We start from the raw sequence: 25396 nt of genomic DNA, 5'->3' as shown, positions 1-25396 counted from the left end.
TGGTTATTGACCCCCAAGGGGAAAATTTCTTAATATCTGCCTGACCCATGCCCTTCATAATTTTGTACAACTCTGTTGGGCTCCCCCATCAGCCTTCACTGCACTATGGAAAATGACCCCAGATATTCAGCCTCACTTCATAACTGAATATCTCTCCCACCTAAGCAACATCCTCACGAATCTCCTCTGCACCCCCTCCAGTGCAATCGTATCCATCCTATAGTGTTCCAACCAGAATGACACATGGTACTCCAGCTGTGGCCTTACTTATACAGCTCCATCGTAACACCCCTACTAATAAAAGTTAAGTATTCCATATGCCACTGTTCAGCCCATCTGACCAGCCAATCTATACCATCCTATAGTCTAAGATTTACTTTCTTGCCTATTTATCATACCACCAGTTTTTGTGCCTTTTATGAACTTAACTGATCAAATCTCCTACAAGTGCATCTAGATCATTAATGTATAGTACAGATAGTAAAGTACAAAGCACCAAACCTTGTGGTACAACTCTGGACCCTAGCTTCCAGTCACACAAACAGCCTTTGACCATCACTCCATCCATTCTACTTCAAGCAGAATAGATATTAACTAGTGATTTATGGGGATAATGGGGAGGCAATGGCCTACTGGTGGTGCGAGACTGTTAGACCAGAAACTTGGCTAATGTTCTGAGAACCTGGGTTCTAATCACGTCATGTCAGATGGAGAAATTTGATTCAATAAAAAGAATCTGGAATTAGGGGTCTAATGGTAACCACGAAACCATTGTCTGTTGTTAGGAAAAATCCATCTGGTTCATTAATGTCTTTTTTTTTAGGCAAGGAAATTTGTCGTCCTAGCCTGGTCTGGCCTGCATATGACTCCAGACACACTGCAGTGTAGTTCTCTCAACTGCTTTCTGGGCAGTTAGGGATGGGCTTTCAATGCTGGCCTAGCCCACTACTCTACAGATTTTTTTTTTTTAGCAAATAGCCGCTCTCACTCCACTTTGGCCAGATCCTGTCTTCTGTCTTATTAAAATTGGCTCCCTCCTATTTCAAAAACTTTATTCCTGGTCCATCCTTAACCTTTACACAACTACTTTTTAAATCTTGCTGAGTTATGATCACTACTGCTGAAATATACCCCATTGACACTTCTACCACTTGCCTAGCTTCATTCCATAAAATTGGGTCTAGCAACACTGCTGGACAACAATAACCTAGTGGTATTATCACTGGACTGTTAATCCAGAGACCCAGGTAATGTTCCAGGGACCTGAGTTCAAATCTTACCATGGCAGATGGAGGAATTTGAATTTAATAAATATCTGGAATTAATAGTGTAATGATGACTGTGAATCCATTACCAATTGTCAGGGAAGGAAAAAACCCATCTGGCTAACTAATGTCCTTTAGGAAGGAAGCTGCCATCCTGACTTGATCTTGCTTACATGTGATTCCAGACCCACAGCAATGTGGTTGACTCATAACTGCCCTCTGGGCCATTACGGATGGGCAATAAGCACTGGCCTAGTCAGCGACGTCATCCTCCCATTAATGAATTTTAAAAAAAACCTCTCTCCTTTCCAGGATTTTTTACTGTGCTGACTTTTAAGAAGCTCTCCTTGATAAGTCTTTAAGTATTCCAACTCCGCTAAGCCTTTCACACTTTGTCAGTTAATATCGGGGAAGTGGTATAGGAGAGGCAGGAGCATGGTTGTATTGTTACTGGACTGGCAATCCAGAACCCTGGGCCTGTGCTCTGAGGGCGTGGACCCAAATCCCACCGTGGCAGATGGTGGAATTTTGAATTTACTAAAAGTCTGGAATTAAAAGCTGGCCTATCGGTCACCACGTAAGCACTGTTGGTTGTTGTAAAACCCCAGATGATTCATGAAGTCTCTTTTGTTCTTTAGGGAAAAGAATTTACCATGCTTACTTGGTCTAGCCTACATGTAACTCCAGACCCATGACAACATGGTTGATTCGAAACAATTAACTTTTAACAATTTGGGATGGGCAATAAGTACTGTCCTAGCCAATGGCACCCATATCCTGTGGACAAATGAAATAAAATGAAGTCTCTAACTCCATTATTTTTACACTTTTATGTTCTGTCCTATTCCTCTCTGACTACTGACTGTTGTACACTCAATGATGTGATTGCCTCTTTTCTCCCTTGGGTTTTACCCCAAATGGCCTCAACTGAGGGGCTTTCTAAGCAATCATGCCTCTTATTTGCAGCAATTGACTTTTCAAGCAAAATTGCAATATCACTTTTTTTTTGTCCCCCCTCCACCCCTCCCTGTCTCACCTAAAAATTCTACACCCTTTTAATATTGAACTGCCCAAACTCGTCTCCATGATAGAGCAATCATGGTATCAAGATATTACTTTCTCCTCCCTCCTGCGCAGCTGCACTGTGACTGCATCGCTCTTACAGTTTTCCAATACACATGCTATACTCGAGTGAGGTGCATGCTGGAGCTTCCCTGACCACCATCGGCCTGCCTCCCTTTTTCTGACTGGTCACCCGTTCCTTCCTTGACTGCCCTCTTCTTAAGCTGTTGAATGTACACACTGACTGAAGAATTCTTTGGTACCTGAGAAGTCATGGATGGTTCTGAATTGTGCAATCATCATCTACTTCTGACACTTTCTTAATTCATCCACAGGATGTGGGCCTCATTGGCTGGGTCAGCATTTTATAGAATCATAGAATCCCTATAGTGCAGACGGAGGCCATTCAGTCTGTGCTGATCCACTGAAGAGTGTCCCACCCAAACCCTGAGGAACTCTTGCAGTGATATTCTGGAGCTGAGATAATTAACCTTGTGGCTTAATGATAATGCTTCTAATGTACTGCCTCTGATCCATTTGTCTATCCACCTGCACCCAACTTATAAGACCTGATGCGATGGTGACAGTTGGTCTCGGAATGAAGATGTAGCTGTGGCACAGACACAGTAGAATTGATTTTAAACTTGTTTCATGTACAACTTCACAAATACTACATGATTTAGATGAAGGAAATATTTGCAGCTGAACCAATTGTATAAGCATTCAATATCTCCCTGTCCACATCTGCATTCAAGTACATGGAGCCCAAGTTAGATTTCTCCACGTAGCTGAGTGTAACCGGAGAGATGGTCCTCTAGTCCTCCTTCAGCAGTAGTACCTACAAATAAGTCAAAAGCCAGCGATGTTGGCCGCATTGCCTCCAACCTGCCACGGACGTCTCGTTCTCCATTGACAGTTTCACATGTAATTGAGAAGCTGCAGCCTTAAATGCACAGCAGTTATTATCAGACTCCATTTGAAGCAAGCCAGAGGCCAAACCTTTCATGCCAATAGCCCATTTGAAATGGGGAAGAGAGGAATTTCTAGTACAAAATCAACACTGATAAGCTTTCACAATGAATTACTTGACCTTAATTTTCCAATTTTCTCAAAATTTGAACTAAATTGACTAGTTTTCTGAGCATTTTTTTAAAGGGGGTACTAAAATATGGCAGGTAGAGTGTAATGTATAGAAATGTGAAATTTTCACTTTGGCACAAAGGGGGAAAAATGTATTGCTTAAGCAGAGAATGACTGACAATTTCAAAATGCCAGAAGATCTGGGTGTTCAGTGTATGAATCTCAAGTTACCAAGTAATTAAGGTGGATAGAATACTATCCTTTTAATGTAGGAGAAATTGAACATAAAAATGAAGATGTACTTGGTTGTACAAGGCATGAAAATTGAGATTAAATGTAAAAGATTAGAGTCCTTCTGTATATTTACAGCTGAGAGAGATTCTTGATCAGTTTGGGAATCAAGGATTCTGGCAAAAAGGGCAGGAATGTCAGACCAGCCATGATTTTATTGAATGGCAGAGCAGAATTGAAGGGTTATTTTATTCCTTATTTTAATATAATATTATTCATATTCGTATTTGTATTCCTTATGGTCTTTTTATCTAGGGGCTCTAATGTGGTGGCAGTGCCACTGGATTAGTAATCCAGAGGCCCAGGCTATTTCTCTGCGGACAGGGATTCAAATGTTACCACTACAGCTGATGCAATATAACCTCACCTGTATTATGTTGGGATCTAAATTTCATGGGAGTGAGAGATCAAATAAGGGAAGATGTGATTTAAAGAGAGAAGGCAAGGAAGTAAAGCAACATTAAGGGAAATGATGATCTGAATATAACTGGATTGGACAGATCATCCATACCAGAGACTGTACCAGGAGTTAAGGCTAAATGATACAAAAATAATAAAATGGGAACACACGCAAGTATGTGAAACTTTGTAACAAAATCAATTTAACAGCTCAACTAGAAATGAATGTGTTCACTCTGATTGGCATTAGAGATGTGGCTATGGTTAATTTAAGGATGATAGGGGAGAGAGAGAGAGAGAGAGAGAGAGAGAGAGAGAGCGCGAGAGAACCAAAATACAGAATTAGTTTGGTTCAGACAGAAAAGAAATACAGGTAGAATGTCACTTGGAGTATTTTATCGGTCCCATTGATAGTACCCACACTGTGCAATAGAATAAACAAAAGGAAATGGTGGGGACATGTGTTAAAGATTTATAATGATTTGGAGGAGAATGTAACTGATCTGATTAGTAACTTTGCGGATGACACAAAAGTTGATGGAATCACAGATAGTGATGAGGGCCGTTGAAGGATACAGCTGGATTATAGATCACTTGGTGACTTGGGCAGAGAGATGGCAGATGGAGTTTAATCTGGAAAAATGTGAGGTGATGCATTTTGGAAGGTCTAATCAAGATGGAAAACATACAGTAAATGGCAGAATCGTTAAGAGGACTGATAGGAGGAGGGATCTGCGTGTACAGGTACACCGGTCAGTGAAAGTGGCAACGCAGGTGGAGAAGGTCGTCGAAAAGGCATATGGCATGCTCACCTCCATTGGCTGGGGCATTAAGTTTAAAAATTGGCAGGTAATGTTGCAGCTTTGTAGAACTTTAGTTAGGCTGCATTCGGAATATTGTGTCGATTCTGGTTGCCACACTACCAGAAGGATGTGGTGACTTTGGAGAGGGTACAGAAAAGACTTACCAGGATGCTGCCTGGTATTGAGGTCATTAGTTATGAGGAGGGGTTGGAGAAACTTGGGTTGTTCTCATTGAAATGACTTAGGTTGAGGGGCAACCTGATAAAGTCTACAAGATTATGAAGGGCATGGACAGAATGGACAATCGGAAGCTTTTTCCCCCCAGGGTGGAAGAGTCAGTTACTCGAGGCCATAGGTTTAAGGGGCAAGGTTTAAAGGTGGTGTATGAAGCAAGTGTTTTTTTAAAAGAGGGTCGTGGGTGCCTGGAACTTGCTGTTGGCGGGGGTAGTAGAAGCAGCTATGATAATGACTTTGAAAGTGCATCTTGAAAAATACATGAATGGGATGGGAATAAAGGAATATGGTCTCCGGAAGGGTAGGGGGTTTTTGTTTCTGAAGGGCAGCATGTCAGTGCAGGCTTGGAGGGCTGAAGGGCCTGTTCCTGTGCTGTAATTTTCTTTGTTCTTTGATAATCATGATGACTTTAATTTTCATATGGACTAGACGAGTCAAGTTAATGAAGATTGCCCTGAACTTCATAGTGCTTTCAGGATAGTTTCTTTTGAGCAGCACACTACCAGATCCAGAAATGTCTACTACCTGGGAATATGCAATGAGACACAATCTGTTCATGACCTCAGTAAATGTGCCCTTAGATAGCAGTAGTCATTACATGATTGAATTTAACATTCAGTTTGTGGGAGAGAAGTATGGATCTAAGATTAATGTTTAGAGTCAAAGGCATAGAGTTGTACAGCATAGAAACAGAATTTTTGATCCAACTCATCCATGCCAACCAGATATCCTAAATTAGTCTAGTCCCATTTGGCCTATATCGCCCTAAACCCTTCCTATTCGTGTACCCATCCAGATGCCTTTTAAATGTTGTAATTGTACCAGCCTCCTCCTCTTCCTTTGGCAGCTCATTCCGTGCACATACCACCCTCTGTGTGGAAAAAGTCGCTCCTTAAGTCCCTTTTAAATTGTTCTCCCATCACTGCAGACATGTGCCCCTGCAGTTTTGTATACTGCTATCCTGGGGAAAAGCCCTTGTCTATACACCCTATCTGTGTCCCACATGATTTTATAAATTTCTAGAAGGTCACCCCTTAGCCTCCAATGGTCCAGGGAAAATGGCCCCAGCCTGTTCGGCCTTTTCCTATTGCTCAAACCCTTCAATGTGGCAACATCCTTGTAAATGTTTTCTGAACCCTTTCAAGTTTTACAACGCCTTTCCTATAGCAGGGAGACCAGAATTGCATGCAGTATTCTAAAAGTCAGCTAACCAATGTCCTATACAGCTGGAACATCACCTCCTAACTCAATGTACTGACCAATAAAAGCAAGCATACCAAATGGTTCCTTTTACTATCCTGTTTGCCAGCAACTCCATTGTCAAGGAACTATGAACCTACACCCCAAGGTCTTTGTTCAGCAACACTCCCAGGACCTTTACCATTAAGTGTATAATAAATCCTGCCCCGATCTTTGTCTTTCAAGAATATGCAGCACCTCCCATTTTTCTAAATTTAAACTCTATCTGCCACTTCCCTCTCTACCTGCCCATCTGATTGAGGTCATGTTGAAAATCTTAAATAATGATAAATAGTATGAAAACAGAGGCTGCCATAACGAGCTGGGAAATTTAGGCTAAGGAGTAAGTCAGTAGAGATGCAGTGGAAGTCATTCAAGGAGATGTTGAGTTTTATGAACTAAGGAATCATTCCAATGTAAATGAAAGACTGTAGGAGAAAGACACTTTACGGCTAACCAGGTAAGCTAAAAGTAATATCAAATTAAAAGAAAAGCATGCAATTCAACAAAGACTAGCAGGAAGTCAGGGGATTGACTTTTATTTTAAATCAAAGAATAATAAAAGTTTGATAGTATGAGTGAAAGCAGACCAGAAATCCAAAAATGGATCCTAAGAGGTTCTAAGATATTTAAAAAGGAAGAATAATAAAGATTTAGGGAGTAAATGAGGAAATAGCAGATTAACTGAACAGAGATTGCCTGTCTTCATTGTCGAGGTTAGAAATAATCTCCCTGATTAATTGTGAATAAAGAGATGAAAGGGAGGACAGAGCTATAAACGGTTATAACCACCAGAGAAATGGTATTGAGAAAAATATTCGAACTAAATGTCGACAAGTCACCAGGTGCTGATAGACTTCATCCTAGGGCCTTTAAAAGGGATTGATTGCTGAATGATAGAGATTGTCATCTCCCAAAATTCCCTAGATTCTGGAAAACTATCATCAGATTAGTAGTTAACTAATGTAACTGAGAACTTTCTTCAAGAAAGAATAAAAACCAAAAATGGGAAACTACAGGCCAGTCAGTTTAACATCTCTCTCAGGCAGCATGCTGAAATCCATTAGAGGTTATAGAAAATGTCAATGCAGAGTAGCTTACTATCAGAAAGAACCAATTTGGCTCTGTGAAAGAAAACTTGACATGCAGTGGAGTTAAAGGGGGGAAAAAAACCTATCTACTTAGATTTGCAGAAGGCATTTGAAAAGATGCCTCAAAGGTTACTAAACAAAATAAAAAGTCATGGTGTAGCATGTAACGTAGGACATTGGTTAGGCCACTTTTGGAATATTGCATTCATTTCCAATCTCCCTGCTATTGGAAGGATGTTGTGAAACTTGAAAGGGTGCAGAAAAGATTTGCAAGGATATTGCCAAGGTTGGAGAGTTTAAGCTATAGATAGAGGCTGAACAGGCTGGGGCTTTTTCTCCCCCTAGAGTGTCGGAGGCTGAGGAGTGACATTATTGAAGCTTAAAATTGAGGGGCATGGATAGGATGAATAGTCAAGGCCCTTTCCCCAGGGTAGGGGAGTGCAAAACTAGAGGGCGTAGGTTTAAAGTGAGAGAGGAAAGATTCGAGACCATTTTTTTCATGCAGAGGGTGGTGTGTGAATGGAATGAGCTGCCAGTGGAAGCTGGTACAATTACATCATTTAAAAGGTATTTAGATAGTTATATGAATAGGAGGGTTTTGAGGGATATAAGCCAAATGCTGGCAAATGGGACTAGATTAATTTAGGATATTTGGTCGGCATGGGTGAGTTGGACTGAAAGGTCTGTTTCCATGCTGGATGGCTGTGACTCTATTGGTGTGGATGGAAGATGGATTACCTAACAGGAAAGAGAGAAAAGGCATAAATGATGCATTTGTAGTTTGGCATGGTGAGATGAATGGTGTATACCACAAGAATCCATGATGGGGCCTCAACTACTGAAGAAAGGTACAATTTCTTATCAATGACTTTGATTAATGGACCAAGTCTATGGTTGCTTAGTCTACTGATGACAGGTAGGTCATATGACAGTAAATTGTAGCCCCCTCATGCCCTCTTCATAAAAGAATATAGATAGGTTGAATAATTGTCTGGAAATTTGGCAGATGGAGTATAATGTGGGAAAACATGAACTCTTCCATTTTGCAGGAAGCATAGGAAAAACAGCATATTTAAATTGAGGGGGATTGCACAACTCTGCAGTATGTAGGGATCTACATGTCCTGGTATGTGGACCACAAAGCTTAATAAGCAAGTACAACAACCCAGAAGTGGTGGGGGTTGGGGGCGGGGGGGGTGCGGAGGGGCAGAAAAAGTCAATAATACTTAAAATTGAGTATGTTGAGTGTGCTGAAGCTCCATTTTTTTGAGGTATACAAGCCAGGTAAATATGCATAACTTGTGCATCTTGCTACTTTTCCTTTTGTGAAGTGATTTAGAAAGGCAGTGGTTTGTTGCCTGTTTGCAAGAGGGAGTTGAAATTGGAAGGAGGAATGTCATGCTGTAGATCTCTTCCTGAGATGAGGCAGCACAGAGCCATCCGACTGCTCTTGACTCCATAGAATTCCCTACACAGGATCTGTGTAGTTCAGTTGTCTTCCCAGTAGTACAGCTAATTATACGCTTCTAACGTAGAGTCTACATTTGTCTCTTTCTTCTCCTCCTCCCACTTATTGCCTGTAACCTCCCTGAAGTGCTCTTCAGTGACCCCTGAACCAGCCTGAGTGACTTCTTTAAAAACCTAGCAATATAGCCCTCTTCTACTGAGGCAAAATTGAATATTGCCTATGCATCAACTCTCAGAACAAAAGGTCCCATAAATGATACCAGCCATAAGATTGTTAGTTTTTCTAGTGCATCGGCTCCCTCGTCAATAAAAGTCCAACTTTGAACACTTGCACTTATGTGGTTTTGTACTTTTGAAGACCCAACATTTGAGCATTTCCAGTATTTGTATACAGCTGCTTTCCATTGTCCTGTATTATGTTCCGACTTGCGTACGCATTGACTTGCAAATGGACTCGAATGGAATGTGGGGTCTGTCTTTCACAAGAGATGGATACAAATGAGGATTATATCAGTTGAGGATGAAATTGGATCAGCCATAATCATGTTGAATGATAGCTCAGCTGGAGAGATGTTTGCTCGTATTCAAACAGCCATGTTTGCAATGCTGAAAACAGCGAATCATGTCTAATGTTGGATACTTTGGACAATACTTACTGAACCCCAAGTGTGCCAATAATTACTCTAACAAACAATTTTCAGATTACCAGTTAAGCTCATTTTGTAGTTTCCTTTTGTGTAGCTTCTAGCAAGCACTTATTAATACATAGAGCTCTGTCATCTGTAAACAGAACATGACTAGGCTTTGAGCCTTTTTAATTACAGTATAAGTTTGGAGGACATCTGTTTCCTGTTGCATCCCCCTTGTCAATGCCTTCAACAATCAGTTGATTTACCTTTTTAAAATTTGGAGCTCAAGCTAATTTTTTTTTCCCCTCTTCCTTTTAACCTAAGGGTACATAGAGGAGTTGGAACAGCCCTAACTAATTTAAGCTCATTCAGCACAGGCTGGAAGTCAGTCTCCTGTGGCTTAACTACTTGCTGAACAAAATCATTACCACATTGATTAAGTCCCATAACAGCCTAAGTTCTGAACCTGTACTAAGATTGTGAAGTTCAGTAATTAGTTAATGCAAGTGTTTGAGTTATGTATCGATTGATTTGTTCTGAGGTGGATAGCTTTTAAAACATATTCTTAGAATATGATCTTTTTATTCTTTCAGGTACTTAAAGGCAAAGGATGGCTTTCTGGAGTGAGATAGTGAAATTGCAACAGTTCCTTCCTCAGTTCCAGGCGTTGTATGCGCAGCGATTCCCCATTGAGGTCCGGCACTACCTTGCTGAATGGATAGAACAGCAGCCATGGTCAGTCAATGGAGTAATACCCTTCAAGATTGCTCTCCTGTTATGTTTCTAAGCAAACAAAACTACTTCAGTTTCACAGTTTTCAAATAGATGCATTATTATTATCCCCACTGCTGCTGTTGGGAGTTAACACCAACACAAACACTCTAAGTGTTGGTTGATGTATCTTTTAAAACTCTGAAAGAGAACAGCAACAGGAAATGCCTGTGGTCAGGGGTGAGATGGCAGTTGAATAAGGCTGTGCCTGTAATAAAGACTATCCTTGCTAACAGAGGACTGACAACATTAAATATAATTACAACCCAGCAGCATTCCATTGCCATTATAATCTGTCCAAGGTTTTAAGCTGTGCTCGGTGCTCACCAACGTAGAGAACAAGTTTCATCTCAGCTGAGATTCTGCCCAGAATGTATGCACACTACCTTGTGTTTTGCTTGCATTCCTCTGGAACTGATTGCTATTCTGCATCAAATCCATTTTTTTGGCTGGCTGACTTGTGCAACTTACACCTCTGTGCGTGCATTTCAACATGAGGCATTAGTACAGGATGTTTATCAGCAATGTTGATGTCCTGCATTTACTTGGCAGCTTTTTTGTTTTCCAGATAAAATGTTTCAATTTGTCTCCTGTCTTTTTAAGGAACTCCGTTCATATAAACCCTGCTAATGAAAGTCTTGCTCGAAATCTCTTGGACACAATGGTATCTGAATTACAGAAAGTATCAAGTCACATGTCCTATCCAGTGACACGCAAGCTCAATGAATATGCCGTTGTTCTGAAGGTATAGTTTAGAAAACAAGTAGGAAAGTGCTTAATTTGTGTTGAATAATAGATTTTAATATAACAAATAATATAGCACATTTGACTGTTTGCCTCTTAATGTCTCCAAGTGTTTCAGTTAGTATTTTCTCCAGATTGCACATTCTCACGTAAGAGGCTGGGCATCAAATCTATTTAGTGTCTGAAGTTTTGCGTATCACCTTAATACTTCCTAATGATGTGCTCTGAATTGTTGGCATATGTTGACAATGCGTAATAGATAAACATTTTGTTTATTCCACTTATTGCTATCCTCTGGTTCTACTTGACCTAAATACTGTACTTTATACATGATGCATCAAGATAAGCAATGGCAAGGAAAATTGGCTGATATCTAGCAAGTGGTACTGTGTGAGCAGTGTGAAGTGCATTGAAAGTATGTAGCAGTTACTTCACTCTGAACCAGAAATGTTAACATGCCTGTTAATTGAAGATGCTCCTGGCCTGCTTTTATTATGATAGACTGTATCAGCCTGGTAAAAGTCATGAAGATAATACTTGAATTAATATTTTGTGTTCCAGAAAACATTTGATCAGCAGCCGTTAGAACTGGTGAATATTATGAACTGTCTCTTGATGCAGGAAAACCAATTATTCCAGGAACTTCGGCAAACTCATGTAAGTTTTCAATACTTTCTGAAGCTATGCCCTTTTTGTAGGGGGGATAAAAATGAGTGCCATGCTGTTTTCGCAGTGAAGATCTCATGCCAGTGGGAATTACATACATTTTCATATGTGTTCCTTGTGTCAACAGTGTAAATGTTAAGTTTGAAAGTTTGTTAGGCACTCTGTTTAAGTGTGGAATAGAAATACTTTGCTCACTCTTTCTGAAGGTGCAGATTCACACTGCAAAATGGCTCCACACATACAGGGATATTTCTTAACATCTTGCTGGAGTGGCTATTCAATGTATTTGACCTCAGCACATGCCTGTTTTGGCTTTGAGGAACTTTGCAGCTGATCCTGAAATTGTCCTCGCCTGATGCCTGTACAAATTACTGAATAGGCGGGTTCACCTAGGTAACAAATGGAAGGCTGAATTTGTTTGTTTCCATTTGAGGCTAGAGAGGAACCGAGCCTTTATTGTATAAGCATATCAGTTTTAATTTTCTGCGGAGTCCTCCTATATATTCATAAAGTACTATGTGAAGCATTTTGTCTTCACTGTGGAAAAATGTGTTTGTCATCTTGAGTATTGTGTTAACAAGCAACAAGATTGGAGATTGTCAATAGGTTGAGTTACAGCACCTGTAGCTTATGGTTTGGTTTTTTTGTCTAATTCATTCATGGGATGTGTGCGTCATTTGAGCAAGTGTCTATTGCCTATTGCTAGTTGCTTTTGAGAGATCGTGGTGAGCTGCCTTCTTGAACTGCTGTAGTCTATTTGGTGTAAATAGACCCACAATGCCATGAGAGAAGGAGTTTCATTTGTCGTAGATCAATTTCTGTCTTGATTCTGGAACTTACTTTACTGCATTTGTACATATTACAAAATTATCAGCCATTATAAACAAGTTTTTCCTGTAGCTTTCAGTATAAGTGATTATGTTTCGGTTTTTCTTTTTGATTAGTACCATCCAGTTAAATTGTTTCTTTTTGGTTAAAGCAAAATAACCTGGAACCAGTAAATACCACTACAAACAAGCAAGCTACATTATGCAATTTTTGAGCTACTTGTGCTGGTCATTTCTTTCCTTACTCTGTCTTTATACAATGTTGCCCCAGAACATGGATATTTTTCGACAACTGTCCTAAATCTTCTAATTTGACTTTGGTGTTGGAAGATGGAAAGCATCAATTCATGTAGAATTTGTTAACATATATGAGAGAGGGGCATCATGAGAATTGATTGAACCCTACCGTACACAGTGTAGCATAATAATTTAACTGCAAAATTTCAAAATACTAACTGAGGTTGAATGGAGAAAAGCTAAAAAAACTGCATTTTATACAGAAAACCATTTTTTGATGCGTTTATGGGCTGAAGCTTTCCCTTGAATGTGGTGTGGACCCCATTTACACAAAGAAATGGGTTTGACTTTTTTTTTTGAAGCAGTTAAGACAACAGAACAGGAGCAGCTCCAAGAAAATTCTTGGCATGCTTTTTAAGTTTTAAACAAGTGAATTCTGTGTACGATAAGTGTATTAAGTACCATAATGGTGAGTATTGCTGAAAAAAATACCTGTTTTGCCAAAGCTTTTTGAATTGGACTCCGGCAGAACATTTGCAAGAATACCAGTGTAATGGAGAACATCATTTTTAAGAACATAAACTAAATGAAAAGAGAGTGCTGATCGGTTGGCAAGTAGGTTGTGATTGAGGAGATGCTGCAATGGAAAAATCACTAATTAGATGACAGACTGTGACTGCCAGACTTTAAGTTTAAACCAGGCAAGTTGATTATGTTTGCCAAACAAGAGGCTGGAAGAACACAGCAGGCCAAGTAGCGTCTGGAGGAAAGGAGCAGTCAGTGTTTCGGGTATTACCCTATGGTCAGCAGTACCTGAAGGACTGGACATGAGAATGTGGCTGTTGCCCATTTTAGAACTTGAAGCAGGCAATGTCTGTACGTGTCCTTCCTGTCTGCCAAGAACTGAGCCCCGCATATTCGCATACGTAGTTTCCATTGTGTCCAAATGCATCACACTCCAAGACTGTCTTAAATTAATTGTCTGAGTAATTCTTAACATAGTGAAGATTATTTAGCATATTTTGCCCAATTGTACATCTAATGTTGAATACTGTTTTGCGCTTCTCGAGCACAGGCTGGCTGAGTAGAGTAAGTATTTGAACTTTTGCCAGCAGCCACAGCGCCATGTTGTTTGACATGCCCTGCCAGTTTTTGGGATGTACTTCCTGCCTACTGGTCCTGAAATTTACATCCCACGTTACTATCTCTTTTTGCTTGAGACCAGCATCATTTGTGTTGCTGCTGCATACTAGCAACATGTTGTTCAAACTTTGTCATAGGCAGAATGTCTTTTTGCCATGATGCTGGCATCTTGTTAATGGTAAATATTTGTGCAGCTACTTTCCAGAATAAGTCTGAAAAGTGCCTGCTGCAACTTATTACCCTAGAAGAGTAAGTTATCTCAAAAACTTGAATAATAGGTGAAGGTAGCTGTTTCGTGCTGCTACTATGCAGTAGCAACACAAGTGGTGTGGTGTTTGCCGCTAACTACTTTCAAGCCAAAAAGATATGTCTATCTCACAATGGCACTGAAAATGTATGTACTGTTATGCTAGGTAAGAAGGTTGTATCTCCCAAAAACAGGTAGATTGTATAAATCAACATGTCTCTTTGGCTGCTTGCAACAGTCAAGGATTTGGCTGTATGCAGCCAGCCCTTGCTTGGAAAGTTCCACTCCATGTCTAACATTTGATATGATTTCTGTAATGTTTTTACTCACTTGTGGGATGTGGGTATCACTGGCTGGCCAGCATTTGTTGCCCATCCCTAGTTAGTCCCTTGAGAAGATGGTGGTGAGCTACCGCCTTGAACCACTGCAGTCCACACTACCCTTTAGGGAGGGAATTCCAGGAGATTGACCCAGTGACACTGAAGGAACAGCGGTATATTTGAGTCAGGATGGTTGGGTGGTTTGGAGAGGAACTTGTAGGGTGTGGTGTTCCCATGTACCTGTTGTCCTTGTCCTAGATAGAAGGGTTTGGAAGGTGCTGTCTCAGGATCTTTGAATTTCTGCTGTGCATACTGTAAACAGTAGTATACACTGCTGCTATTGAGCATTGGTGGAGGGAGTGGATGTTGGTGGATGTGGTGCTGATCTAGCAGGCTGTTTTGTCTTGGATGGTGTCGAGCTGCTTGTGTTGTTGGAGTTGCACCCATCCAGGCATGTCGGGAGTATTCCATCGCATTCCTGACATATGCCTTGTAGATAGTGCATGGTATTTGGAGAGTTATTTGCTGCAGTATTCCTAACCTCTGACTTGCTCTTGTAACCACTGTATTTATGTGGTGAGTCCAGTTGAGTTTCTTATCAACGATTGTAATTTGATAATGTTTGCTAAATTAATCTTTAGTGTGCTAAGAATTACACTGGCACTCAGTTAAAGATCAGTCAGACTTGTGGTGTGGTGTACTTGCACATACTGGAAACTACGCGTATGAATACAGAGCCCTGTTCTTTGCAGACAAAACAAACCTGCGCACGCACACGGCTTATTTCGACTTGTAAAATAAGTAGCAACCATTATACGATTCATTCCTCCAGGCAATGCCTAGACCGATCAGCGTCGACCTTGCCTGATTTAAATGTAAATAAAGCCTGGCAATTAACTGTCAGTTGCCATCTCACTGCATTCTCCATGGCAATGCCTCTGCCAGTCAGAGTCCACTTGCCAACAAATCCATATACGCTCCTCATAAAGTATAAAATGTTGTTTCCTCTTTTATATTGGAATTCTTATGTATGGGTACAAGCCAAAGTTTTTGACAGTTTTTCAAGTAGTACTCAAGTTTTGTAGTCCCAAATGACTGTTTTAATATAACATTTATGCTGCATTCCCACTTACAGGTACGTTTTCTGCTGTAATTGCATGTTTCTTGGTCCAATGAGTATACTTGACCAAACATCATATTTGAGTATCCAATCAAAGCTATTAGGAAATCTATAAGTAGATTTTGATTTTTGCTTGCTTAGTGTGGAGTGTTTACTCTATCTCCTTAGGATCATGACCACATACCCAAGTCTTGTACGTTCAATGTAAGTGTGCTGCTTTTAATTTCTTAACAGCACAGCAGCAACAAGTTTCCTGCTGCTTATCCATCCAAAACCACCTTACATGTTAGCTGATTTAACTTAGATTTATTTGACAGAAAATGGAGAAAACCCCAGTCCCCAGATACAGGAATAATTCCAAATGCACTAAACTCTAACAGTATACTCGGGGACTGCATACCTATCTGGCTCAATAACGAGCTTATTGATAGAGTGCTGTGAGTCTTGGTTTTGCAACTTGAAGTTTAAGGATGAGCTTGTAAGTCTGTGCGTTAATAGGTTGAAATAAGGAGAAAGTTAAAGGAACATTGAGTTTTACAGGGTGACCAATAAAATGTAATAAGGAAAGCAGAAGTGTTTGGAGAAATGGAATTGTACCTCTTAGTGTATTGATATGTTGTAATTCTGTGAACTGCAGCTCTGCACACAAAGGCACTTACAGTAATCTTGATTTGATTTATTACATGTACCTAGGTACAGTGGTAAGTTTTTATTTTTGCATGCAGTACAGGCAGATCATACCCCACAAAGCACATCAGGGTAGTAGAACAGAATTTTTATGGGATTTTTTTAAAGATGCAACTTGACAGGTGATGTCAATGCTGCAGCTGAAGATGTGTGGATTTTCAGAACTATGAGTCAGCTACTAAAAGAAATAGTGAGGACAGCACTTGTTCTCTTAAAAACAAAGAACAGCCGTCTTCAACTTTTGAATTACTTGTGCCAACCCACAGATTCTCGAACCCCATGACTTTTGGGGTCTCAACAAAAGTTAATAATTTCATCAAGATATACAAAGTCCCTAATTTACCTGTCTGATGGACTCTGGTTGACAGAAAACAATTACCAAGTTCTGTTGAGGTTGGTTGGCTTGGTGTTCCGCAGGCGTTTCATGGCCATGCTGAGTAACATCATCAGTGAAGCGTCAGTATGTTTTCCCACCTGGTTTTTAAACAGAATCCATTTAGGTGGATTGCCTCACTTCTGGTTTTCCATTGTAATGGAACGTATATGGGGTCAAGCTGTATGTGTTGATGGCTTGCTTCGTGGAGTGTCAGACTACAAGGCATTCCCATGCCTGTCTCTGCTTAGCTTGTCCCAGGATTTTGGTGCTGTCTCAGTCGAATTTGTGGTTCTCCTTGTCCATGTGGATTGAGATGAATGAGTATTGATCGTGCCTTTCTGCAGCCAGTTGGTGTGCATGTACTCTTGCTGTTAGTTTCCTTCCTGTTTGTCCGATGTAGTGTTTCTCAGTCTCTGCAGGGGATCTTGTAGATGACATTGGCCCTGTCCATGGTGGGGAGTGGGTCCTTAGTTCGGGTGAGCAATTGTCATAGGGTTGATGTGGATTTATGTGCCACTCTGCCCAGCGGCCGTAGGAGTCTTGTGGTTAGTTCCGATGTGTTCCTGATGTAGGGTAGTGTGAAGTGTGTTGGGGTGTGTAGTACCTTCCTGATGTTGTTCATGTCGACATCTTCTGACCAGGGCTGGGGCAACACCAAAATACTGGGACAAGCTAAGCAGAGACAGGCACGTGAATTCCTAGAAGCCTGGTACTCCACAAAGCAAGCCATTAATAAACACAGAACTCAACCCCATATACACTCCACTATGAAGGAAAACGGGCAGTGAAGCAATCCAGCTTGACGGACCCCAGGGTTTGAAAACCAGGCGGGAAAACACACCGCTTCATTGGAGGCTGCACTGATGATACCCAGCATGGTAATGAAACACTTGTGGAACAACAAACCAGCTCAGCGAGTCAACCAACCACAACACCCACAACCCGAGCTACAAATCTACTCCAAAGCCTTACTGAACAAGTTCACAATATTTTAAATGTGATCTGACCAGAGCCTTGTGCAGCATCAGCAATACATCTCTTGTTTTATTGTAATCCTCTTGAAATGAGTGCTAGCATTGCATTTGCCTTCCTAACTGCCAACTGAGCCTGCTTGTTAACATTGAGAAACCTGAACTAGAACTCCCAAGTCCCTTTATACTTCAGATTTCCAAGGCCTTTCCCCATTTAGAAAATAGTGGCATGCTTTTATTCTTCCTACCAAAGTGCATAACCTTGCACTTTCCCACATGTTGCATCTGTGATTTCTTCGCCTACTTTCCTAGCCACTTCAAGTCCTTCTGCAGCCTCCCCGCTTCCTCAACGTTACCTTTCCCTCCACCTATCTCTCCATCTATTTTTGTATCATCTGCAAACTTAGCGGCTATGCCCTCAGTTCCTTCATTCAGATAATTATATAACATGAATAGTTAAAGTCCCAACACTGACCCCTGCAGAATGCCACTAGTCATCGGACATGCCACATGCATTCCTGAGAAAGGCACCTTATCCCCAGTCTCTGCCGGTTAGCAGTACGCATTGATTGGTATCTCAACACTGCACCTAGCAGGAATCATGCTCTGCTGCTTGTGAAAAGCATAAACAGTGGAGAAAGATGATCTTGACATTGAGGTGGGCCTTACCAGACTTGTGTACATCTTGTCATGACCTGACGTTGCTCAGAGCTTGATATGGTTCTGCAGCTCAGAAGAAAGCCAATCAGCCTGTTCTGTCTGTGCAGGTCATCAACCACCTGTCTACTCCAGTCCTGTTTGCCAGAAATTGGCCTTTTAACCTTGCATACTATGGTACTTCAAGTGATCATCTAAACACGTCTTAAATGTTGTGATGGTTCCTGTCTCCTTTATTTTAGGCAATGGATTCCAGATACCCACCACTTTCTGGGTGGGGGGGAAAAAAACTTCCTTTTAAATCTCTTCTAAATCTCTTGCCCTTAACCAGGGTACAGATTTAAGGTAATTGATCCCTCCCCTGTCTTCACCCATCACTACCCATCAGTCTTCTGTGCTCTAAGGAAAACAACCCCAGTTTATCTTGATAGCTGAAACATTCCAGCCCAGACAATATCCTGGTAAGTCTCATCATCTCAGGGGACCTCCCAGCCACAGCCTCCAACCTTATTAGTCGCCAACCCCGCACGGCCCGTTTCTATCTCCTTCCCAAAATCTACAAAACTGCCTGCCCTGTTCGACCCATTGTCTCAGCCTGTTCCTGCCCCACCGAACTCGTCTCCATCTATCTGGACTCCCTGGACCAAAGGGGAGAAAATGAACTCCCTACCTACGTCCGTGACACCACCCACGCCCTCCACCTCCTCCAGAACTTCCAATTCCCTGGCCCCCAACACCTCATTTTCACCATGGACGTCCAGTCCCTATACATCTGTATTCCTCATGCAGATGGCCTCAAGGCCCTCTGCTTCTACCTGTCCCGCAGGCCCGACCAATTCCCCTTCACCGACATCCTCATCCGCCTAGCCGAACTCGTCCTCACCCTCAGCAACTTCTCTTTCAATTCCTCCCACTTCCTACAGACAAAAGGGGGTGGCCATGGGTACCTGCACGGGCCCAAGCTATGCCTGCCTCTTTGTAGGCTACGTGGAACAGTCCCTCTTCCACACCTACACAGGCCCCAAATCCCACCTCTTCCTCCGTTACATTGACTGTATTGGCGTCGCCTCTTGCCCCCAGAGGAGCTCGAACGGTTCATCCACTTCACCAACACCTTCCACCCCAACCTCAAGTTCACCTGGGCCATCTCCAACACATCCCTCACCTTCCTGGACACCTCAGTCTCCATCTCAGGCAACCAGCTAGAAACCAATGTCCATTTCAGGCCCACCGACTCCCACAGCTACCTAGAATACACCTCCTCCCACCCACCCTCCTGCAAAAATTCCATCCTCTATTCCCAATTCCTCTGCCTCCACCGCATCTGCTCCCAGAATGAGGCATTCCACTCCCGCACATCCCAGATGTCCAAGTTCTTCAAGGACCGCAACTTCCCCCCCCCCCCCCCCCCCCCACAGTGGTTGAGAACGCCCTTGACTGCATTTCCTGCAACACATCCCTCACACTCCACCCCCGCCACAACCGCCCCAAGAGGATCCCGGCATTCTCTCACACCACCCCACCAACCTCCGGATACAACGCATCATCCTCTGACACTTCTGCCATCTACAATCCGACCCCACCACCCAAGACATTTTTCCATCCCCACTCTTGTCTGCCTTCCGGAGAAACCACACTCTCCGTGACTCCCTTGTCCGCTCCGCAGTCCCCTCCAACCCCACCACACCCGGCACCTTCCCCTGCAACCGCAGGAAGTGCTACACTTGCCCCCACACCACCTCCCTCACCCCGATCCCAGGCCCCAAGATGACTTTCCACATAAAGCAGAGGTTCACCTGCACATCTGCCAATGTGGTATACTGCATCCACTGTACCCGGTGTGGCCTCCTCTACATTGGGGAAACCAAGCGGAGGCTTGGGGACCGCTTTGCAGAACACCTCTGCTCGGTTCGCAACAAACAACTGCACCTCTCAGTCGCGAACCATTTTAACTCCCCTCCCATTCTTTAGATGACATGTCCGTCATGGGCTTCCTGCAGTGCCATAATGATGCCACCCGAAGGTTGCAGGAACAGCAACTCATATTCCGCTTGGGAACCCTGCAGCCCAATGGTATCAATGTGGACCTCACCAGGTTCAAAATCTCTTCCCCCACGACTGCACCACACAACCAGCCTAACTCATCCCCTCCCCCCACTGCATCCCCAAACCAGCCCATCCTGTGTCTACCTCCCTAACCTGTTCTTCCTCTCACCCATCCCTTCCTCCCACCTCAAGCCACACCTCCATTTCCTGCCTACTAACCTCATCCCGCCTCCTTGACCTGTCCATCTTCCCTGGACTGGCCTATCCCCTCCCTACCTCCCCACCTATACTCTCCTCTCCACCTATCTTCTTTTCTCGCCATCTTCGGTCCGCCTCCCCCTCTCTCCCTATTTATTCCAGGACCCTCTTCCCCATCCCCCTCTCTGATGAAGGGTCTAGGCCCGAAACGTCAGCTTTTGTGCTCCTCTGCTGCTTGGCCTGCTGTGTTCATCCAGCTCCACACTTCATAATCCTGGTAAGTCTCCTCTGTGCCGCCTCTAGATGCAGCTTTCCTAAAGTGTATGAACAGAACTCTGCACAGTTTTCTAACTGTGGCCTAACTATCATGACAGTTAACTCCATCATAAGCCCTGTGCCATCTTCATTCGGTTGCTCGACTAATAAAAGCAAGCATCCCATGTCCCTCCTCAACTACCTTTTATCAACCTCTCCTGAGTGACTATGGCTCTTTACTCAGGGTGAAGAGTTCAAATGTTTCATAATGGATTGGGGAATCTAACACCATGCATCTTCTCCGTAACCCCTAGTCAAATGGAAAAGTTGAAGCAGCAGGTCGTCACATTCACAAAAAATATCATCATAAAGTTCAACAAATACAGCTCAGATTTGTACAAGGCATAAATGAAGTCAAGTGAAGTAAAGTAAATAGTGCATGCACCACATTTTCTCGTGGAATGGGGAATGTTTGAAGAAATGTAATCATACTGTTGGTGTACTGGCTGGCTTGCTGTAGTCTTGCAACCTCTACCTCTGGAAGCACCTGTGTACACAGTCCGTGGGAACCTTTAAAGACCCATCGCTTGAAACAGATGAGCGATTTGGATTCAGAATGAGTTACTTATGAATTTGTGTAAAAGTTGAGTTTCAAAGACTTATAAACTGGAGGTGTAAATAGGATTGCTTATCAAATAAGAGCTTTTGGGTATCCCTGAAGGAGTGAGAGAAGTTAATGTTGTTCTTTTGGTATTAAAAACAATTGCAAAACGAGGAAACACCTGATTCTTCAACTATGACCAAACGAAAAGTGGGAAGGCCCCCAGTTTTTAACAAGGACGTAATACTTTTGGTTCCACTTGAGGATTATTGACCTTTTTAGATATGTTTCAACAAGTCAGACTGGTGAATGTATCAGAGATAATGGGAACTGCAGATGCTGGAAATTCCAAGATAATAAAATGTGAGGCTGGATGAACACAGCAGGCCAAGCAGCATCTCAGGAGCACAAAAGCTGACGTTTCGGGCCTAGACCCTTCATCAGAGAGGGGGATGGGGGGAGGGAACTGGAATAAATAGGGAGAGAGGGGGAGGCGGACCGAAGATGGAGAGTAAAGAAGATAGGTGGAGAGAGTGTAGGTGGGGAGGTAGGGAGGGGATAGGTCAGTCCAGGAAAGACGGACAGGTCAAGGAGGTGGGATGAGGTTAGTAGGTAGCTGGGGGTGCGGCTTGGGGTGGGAGGAAGGGATGGGTGAGAGGAAGAACCGGTTAGGGAGGCAGAGACAGGTTGGACTGGTTTTGGGATGCAGTGGGTGGGGGGGAAGAGCTGGGCTGGTTGTGTGGTGCAGTGGGGGGAGGGGACGAACTGGGCTGGTTTAGGGATGCAGTAGGGGAAGGGGAGATTTTGAAACTGGTGAAGTCCACATTGATACCATATGGCTGCAGGGTTCCCAGGCGGAATATGAGTTGCTGTTCCTGCAACCTTCGGGTGGCATCATTGTGGCAGTGCAGGAGGCCCATGATGGACATGTCATCAAGAGAATGGGAGGGGGAGTGGAAATGGTTTGCGACTGGGAGGTGCAGTTGTTTGTTGCGAACTGAGCGGAGGTGTTCTGCAAAGCGGTCCCCAAGCCTCCGCTTGGTTTCCCCAATGTAGAGGAAGCCGCACCGGGTACAGTGGATGCAGTATACCACATTGGCAGATGTGCAGGCATCCCAAAACCAGTCCAACCTGTCTCTGCCTCTCTAACCGGTTCTTCCTCTCACCCATCCCTTCCTCCCACCCCAAGCCGCACCCCCAGCTACCTACTAACCTCATCCCACCTCCTTGACCTGTCCGTCTTCCCTGGACTGACCTATCCCCTCCCTACCTCCCCACCTACACTCTCTCCACCTATCTTCTTTACTCTCCATCTTCTTTCCGCCTCCGCCTCTCTCCCTATTTATTCCAGTTCCCCCCCCCCATCCCCCTCTCTGATGAAGGGTCTAGGCCCGAAACGTCAGCTTTTGTGCTCCTGAGATGCTGCTTGGCCTGCTGTGTTCATCCAGCCTCACATTTTATTATATTGGACTGGTGAATGTGTTTGATTTGGCAAGCTTTGATTGCTCACTTAAATATTATTTCCAGAACACGTACGAAACTGCTCTGAGCGCTACTGGTAAGGTATAGTAAACTCAGTTATTCAGAGAATTTGTGAAATAGAATATTTCTTGTATTCATTTAGGTGAGATAACAAATGAAAGATGCATATTCGCCCAGTAAGTGGTTAACTTTTGCCTCTGTTTTTATAAACTAAACCAGTTTTAAATCTTGCTATTAAATCTCATGTTGTTTTGTAGGCCAGTGCACCAACTGTCACCTTACCAGCTCGACCCGTTCTGAACACCAACAGTGAAAGGATAAAGCAGGAAGATGCAAATGTGTTACAGCAGCTCAGCTTGCTGAATGGCTTAATCAAAACCATTCAGATGTACCGCAGTACGATTCAGCAAATGAATGAAGCTCCTGACCAGGAGCAGCAGCAGCTGCCGCAGTGTTACCAGTGTGAGTATGACACAGATTTTGCAAAGTTCAAAATGTCAATAAATCTGATCTGAGCTCTCTTTGAAAGACTGAGAATTTATCACCCTGCTAACTTGTCAGATAAATGAATCAAACCCAATTTGGCAACGATAAAGGATGAATTATTTGCATCCTAGGTTAGGATATTTCAGATCTGGAAAAATTCTAAAAATCCTCTACTCCAGTTAATCAGAATTCCTTTATTGTAAATCCAATTTATTAAGATGTTGCATTCCCTATCAGATCTTCATTGATGGAGAAGGATGTAATGAATTAATCCATAACCGTCCTACACTTTTGCTTTGCAGGATCTTTATGGTTCTAAAGAGATTCCATTTTTTTTTTGTCTCCATTCTTCTCCTCAGTCCAAGCCACCTGTTCACCACTCTTGAGAAGAATTTTGAATCTCCAACTTTATATCTTACTGTTCGATATCTACTAGCTTTTTAAATTTTGCATCATCTGGACCTGCAAAGCATGGAATCCATTTAGGGTCAAAAACAGAAGTTGCTGGAAAAGCTCAGCTGGTCTAGCAGCAACTCTTGGGGATTGTGGAGTGGGGGGGGTGGAAATCCGAGTCAGTGTTTCAGATCCGGCAACCCTTCTGATTTTCTTTTTCTTCATAGATGCTGCCAGGCCTGCTGAGCTTTTCCAGCAACTTCTGTTTTTGTTCCTGATTTACAGCATGCGCAGTTCTTTTAATCCATTTAAGATATTTTGGTCTCATTTCATTGCAATTCACATTTTTTTCCTCTATCTTGCTAGTGCACCCCAACCTGTCAAGCATATACCCTTACTCTGTTGTACCTCTTTCTCTTGTGCTTGTGCATTTGGACCTCATGTGAATGCACATCTTCTGTCCCTCCAGTGCAGCCCCTTTTACTTGCTAGTGCTCTTCTTCCACACCCTATGTGCATGCAGTTCAGTCTTACACTCTCGTGCATGTTGCCTTCTGCCTCTTGCATATAAACCTTCAATCAAATATTGTTTTCTTCTGCATATTTCTTTCTCTGCTGCTCAGTCCCCTTGTTCTATGCATTTACTTGTTTTCCTTCTTCCACGTCCAAGCTATGCATATGCCTGTCTATTTCTTTTGTTTCCCTTGTATGTTTTCTTTCTCCAGTGAGTTTTCTTGACCTGAGCAAGTTTACAATCCCTTTTTCCCCTCATTCTCCCTCGATGTGTTTTCTCTAGTTTCCCTCTCCTGGACAGATACTACTCATTGTTACCATTTTCTACTTCACCATCCAATACACCTTTTTGTGTTTCACAGCAGGGTTAGAACAATCTAAGTGGACAGAATTATACCAGAGTGTTTTCCGTTGACTGGCTACGAAAAGAAATCCAGTTAGATGAATGAGCAAAAAGGGAAAAATGTTTGTGCTTGGTGAGGCCTTCTTAGATCTCAGGATCATTGCATAATTGTTTGTTTGTTTTTAGCTCAGCACCACCTACAGCAAGCAAATAGTCCACTACCTGAATACACCAAGAGAGAGGAGCATGTAAACCAGCAGAAGACCACATGGGAAGATCACAGAAGGGTGAGCTAGCTTCTGTTACTAGCAAAAAGCAGTTAAACGTCTATGGAAATGTTTTGCAATAGCATCTGAAAGTGTGAACAATTTGGAGCTTCCTCCCCAGAAATTGCCACCATTTGCCAAAGTTGATGAGCCCTTTTGTGTTTGCTCTGTACGCCTGTTTCCCAACAAACCATAGATTTCCTTTTGGTCACTGGAATATTTTAATCTGCATGGAAACCCATCAATGTGTTTGAAGAAGCCGGAACCGAAGCTGCTGAAATCTTTAAGCAGGGTTTCTTTTTGCCTGATCATGTGCATTTGCTCCTTCTAGGGACACACTACCTATCCAAGTGTAGAGAATTTAAATGTTGGGTGACAAAGAAAGATGTTATAACATCTAACAGTGAACTCAGGACAGCTGTACCAGTATTGAATACTGGGAAGTAGCTAAAATCATCAGTTATACTGCTTTATATTTAGATTTTGAT

At 42.6% G+C, this 25396-nt stretch overlaps 1 protein-coding gene across 3 annotated transcripts in view; it reads left to right on the top strand.

The window, feature by feature from the left end:
* Positions 1–25396, top strand: part of LOC125448210 (signal transducer and activator of transcription 5B-like) — a 117175-nt gene that overhangs the window by 45660 nt on the left and 46119 nt on the right. For all 3 annotated transcript variants that reach the window (XM_059643455.1, XM_059643456.1, XM_059643454.1), the window contains exons 2-6: positions 10154–10295; positions 10935–11076; positions 11637–11732; positions 23166–23370; positions 24829–24929. In XM_059643455.1, coding sequence (XP_059499438.1) covers positions 10171–10295; positions 10935–11076; positions 11637–11732; positions 23166–23370; positions 24829–24929 — 669 coding nt within the window. In that variant the 5' untranslated portion in view covers positions 10154–10170. The remainder of the gene's footprint in view (positions 1–10153; positions 10296–10934; positions 11077–11636; positions 11733–23165; positions 23371–24828; positions 24930–25396) is intronic.

Source organism: Stegostoma tigrinum, chromosome X (genome assembly GCF_030684315.1).
Source record: "Stegostoma tigrinum isolate sSteTig4 chromosome X, sSteTig4.hap1, whole genome shotgun sequence".
Classification (NCBI taxonomy): domain Eukaryota; kingdom Metazoa; phylum Chordata; class Chondrichthyes; order Orectolobiformes; family Stegostomatidae; genus Stegostoma; species Stegostoma tigrinum.
This window is presented reverse-complemented; position numbering and strand designations above follow the sequence as displayed.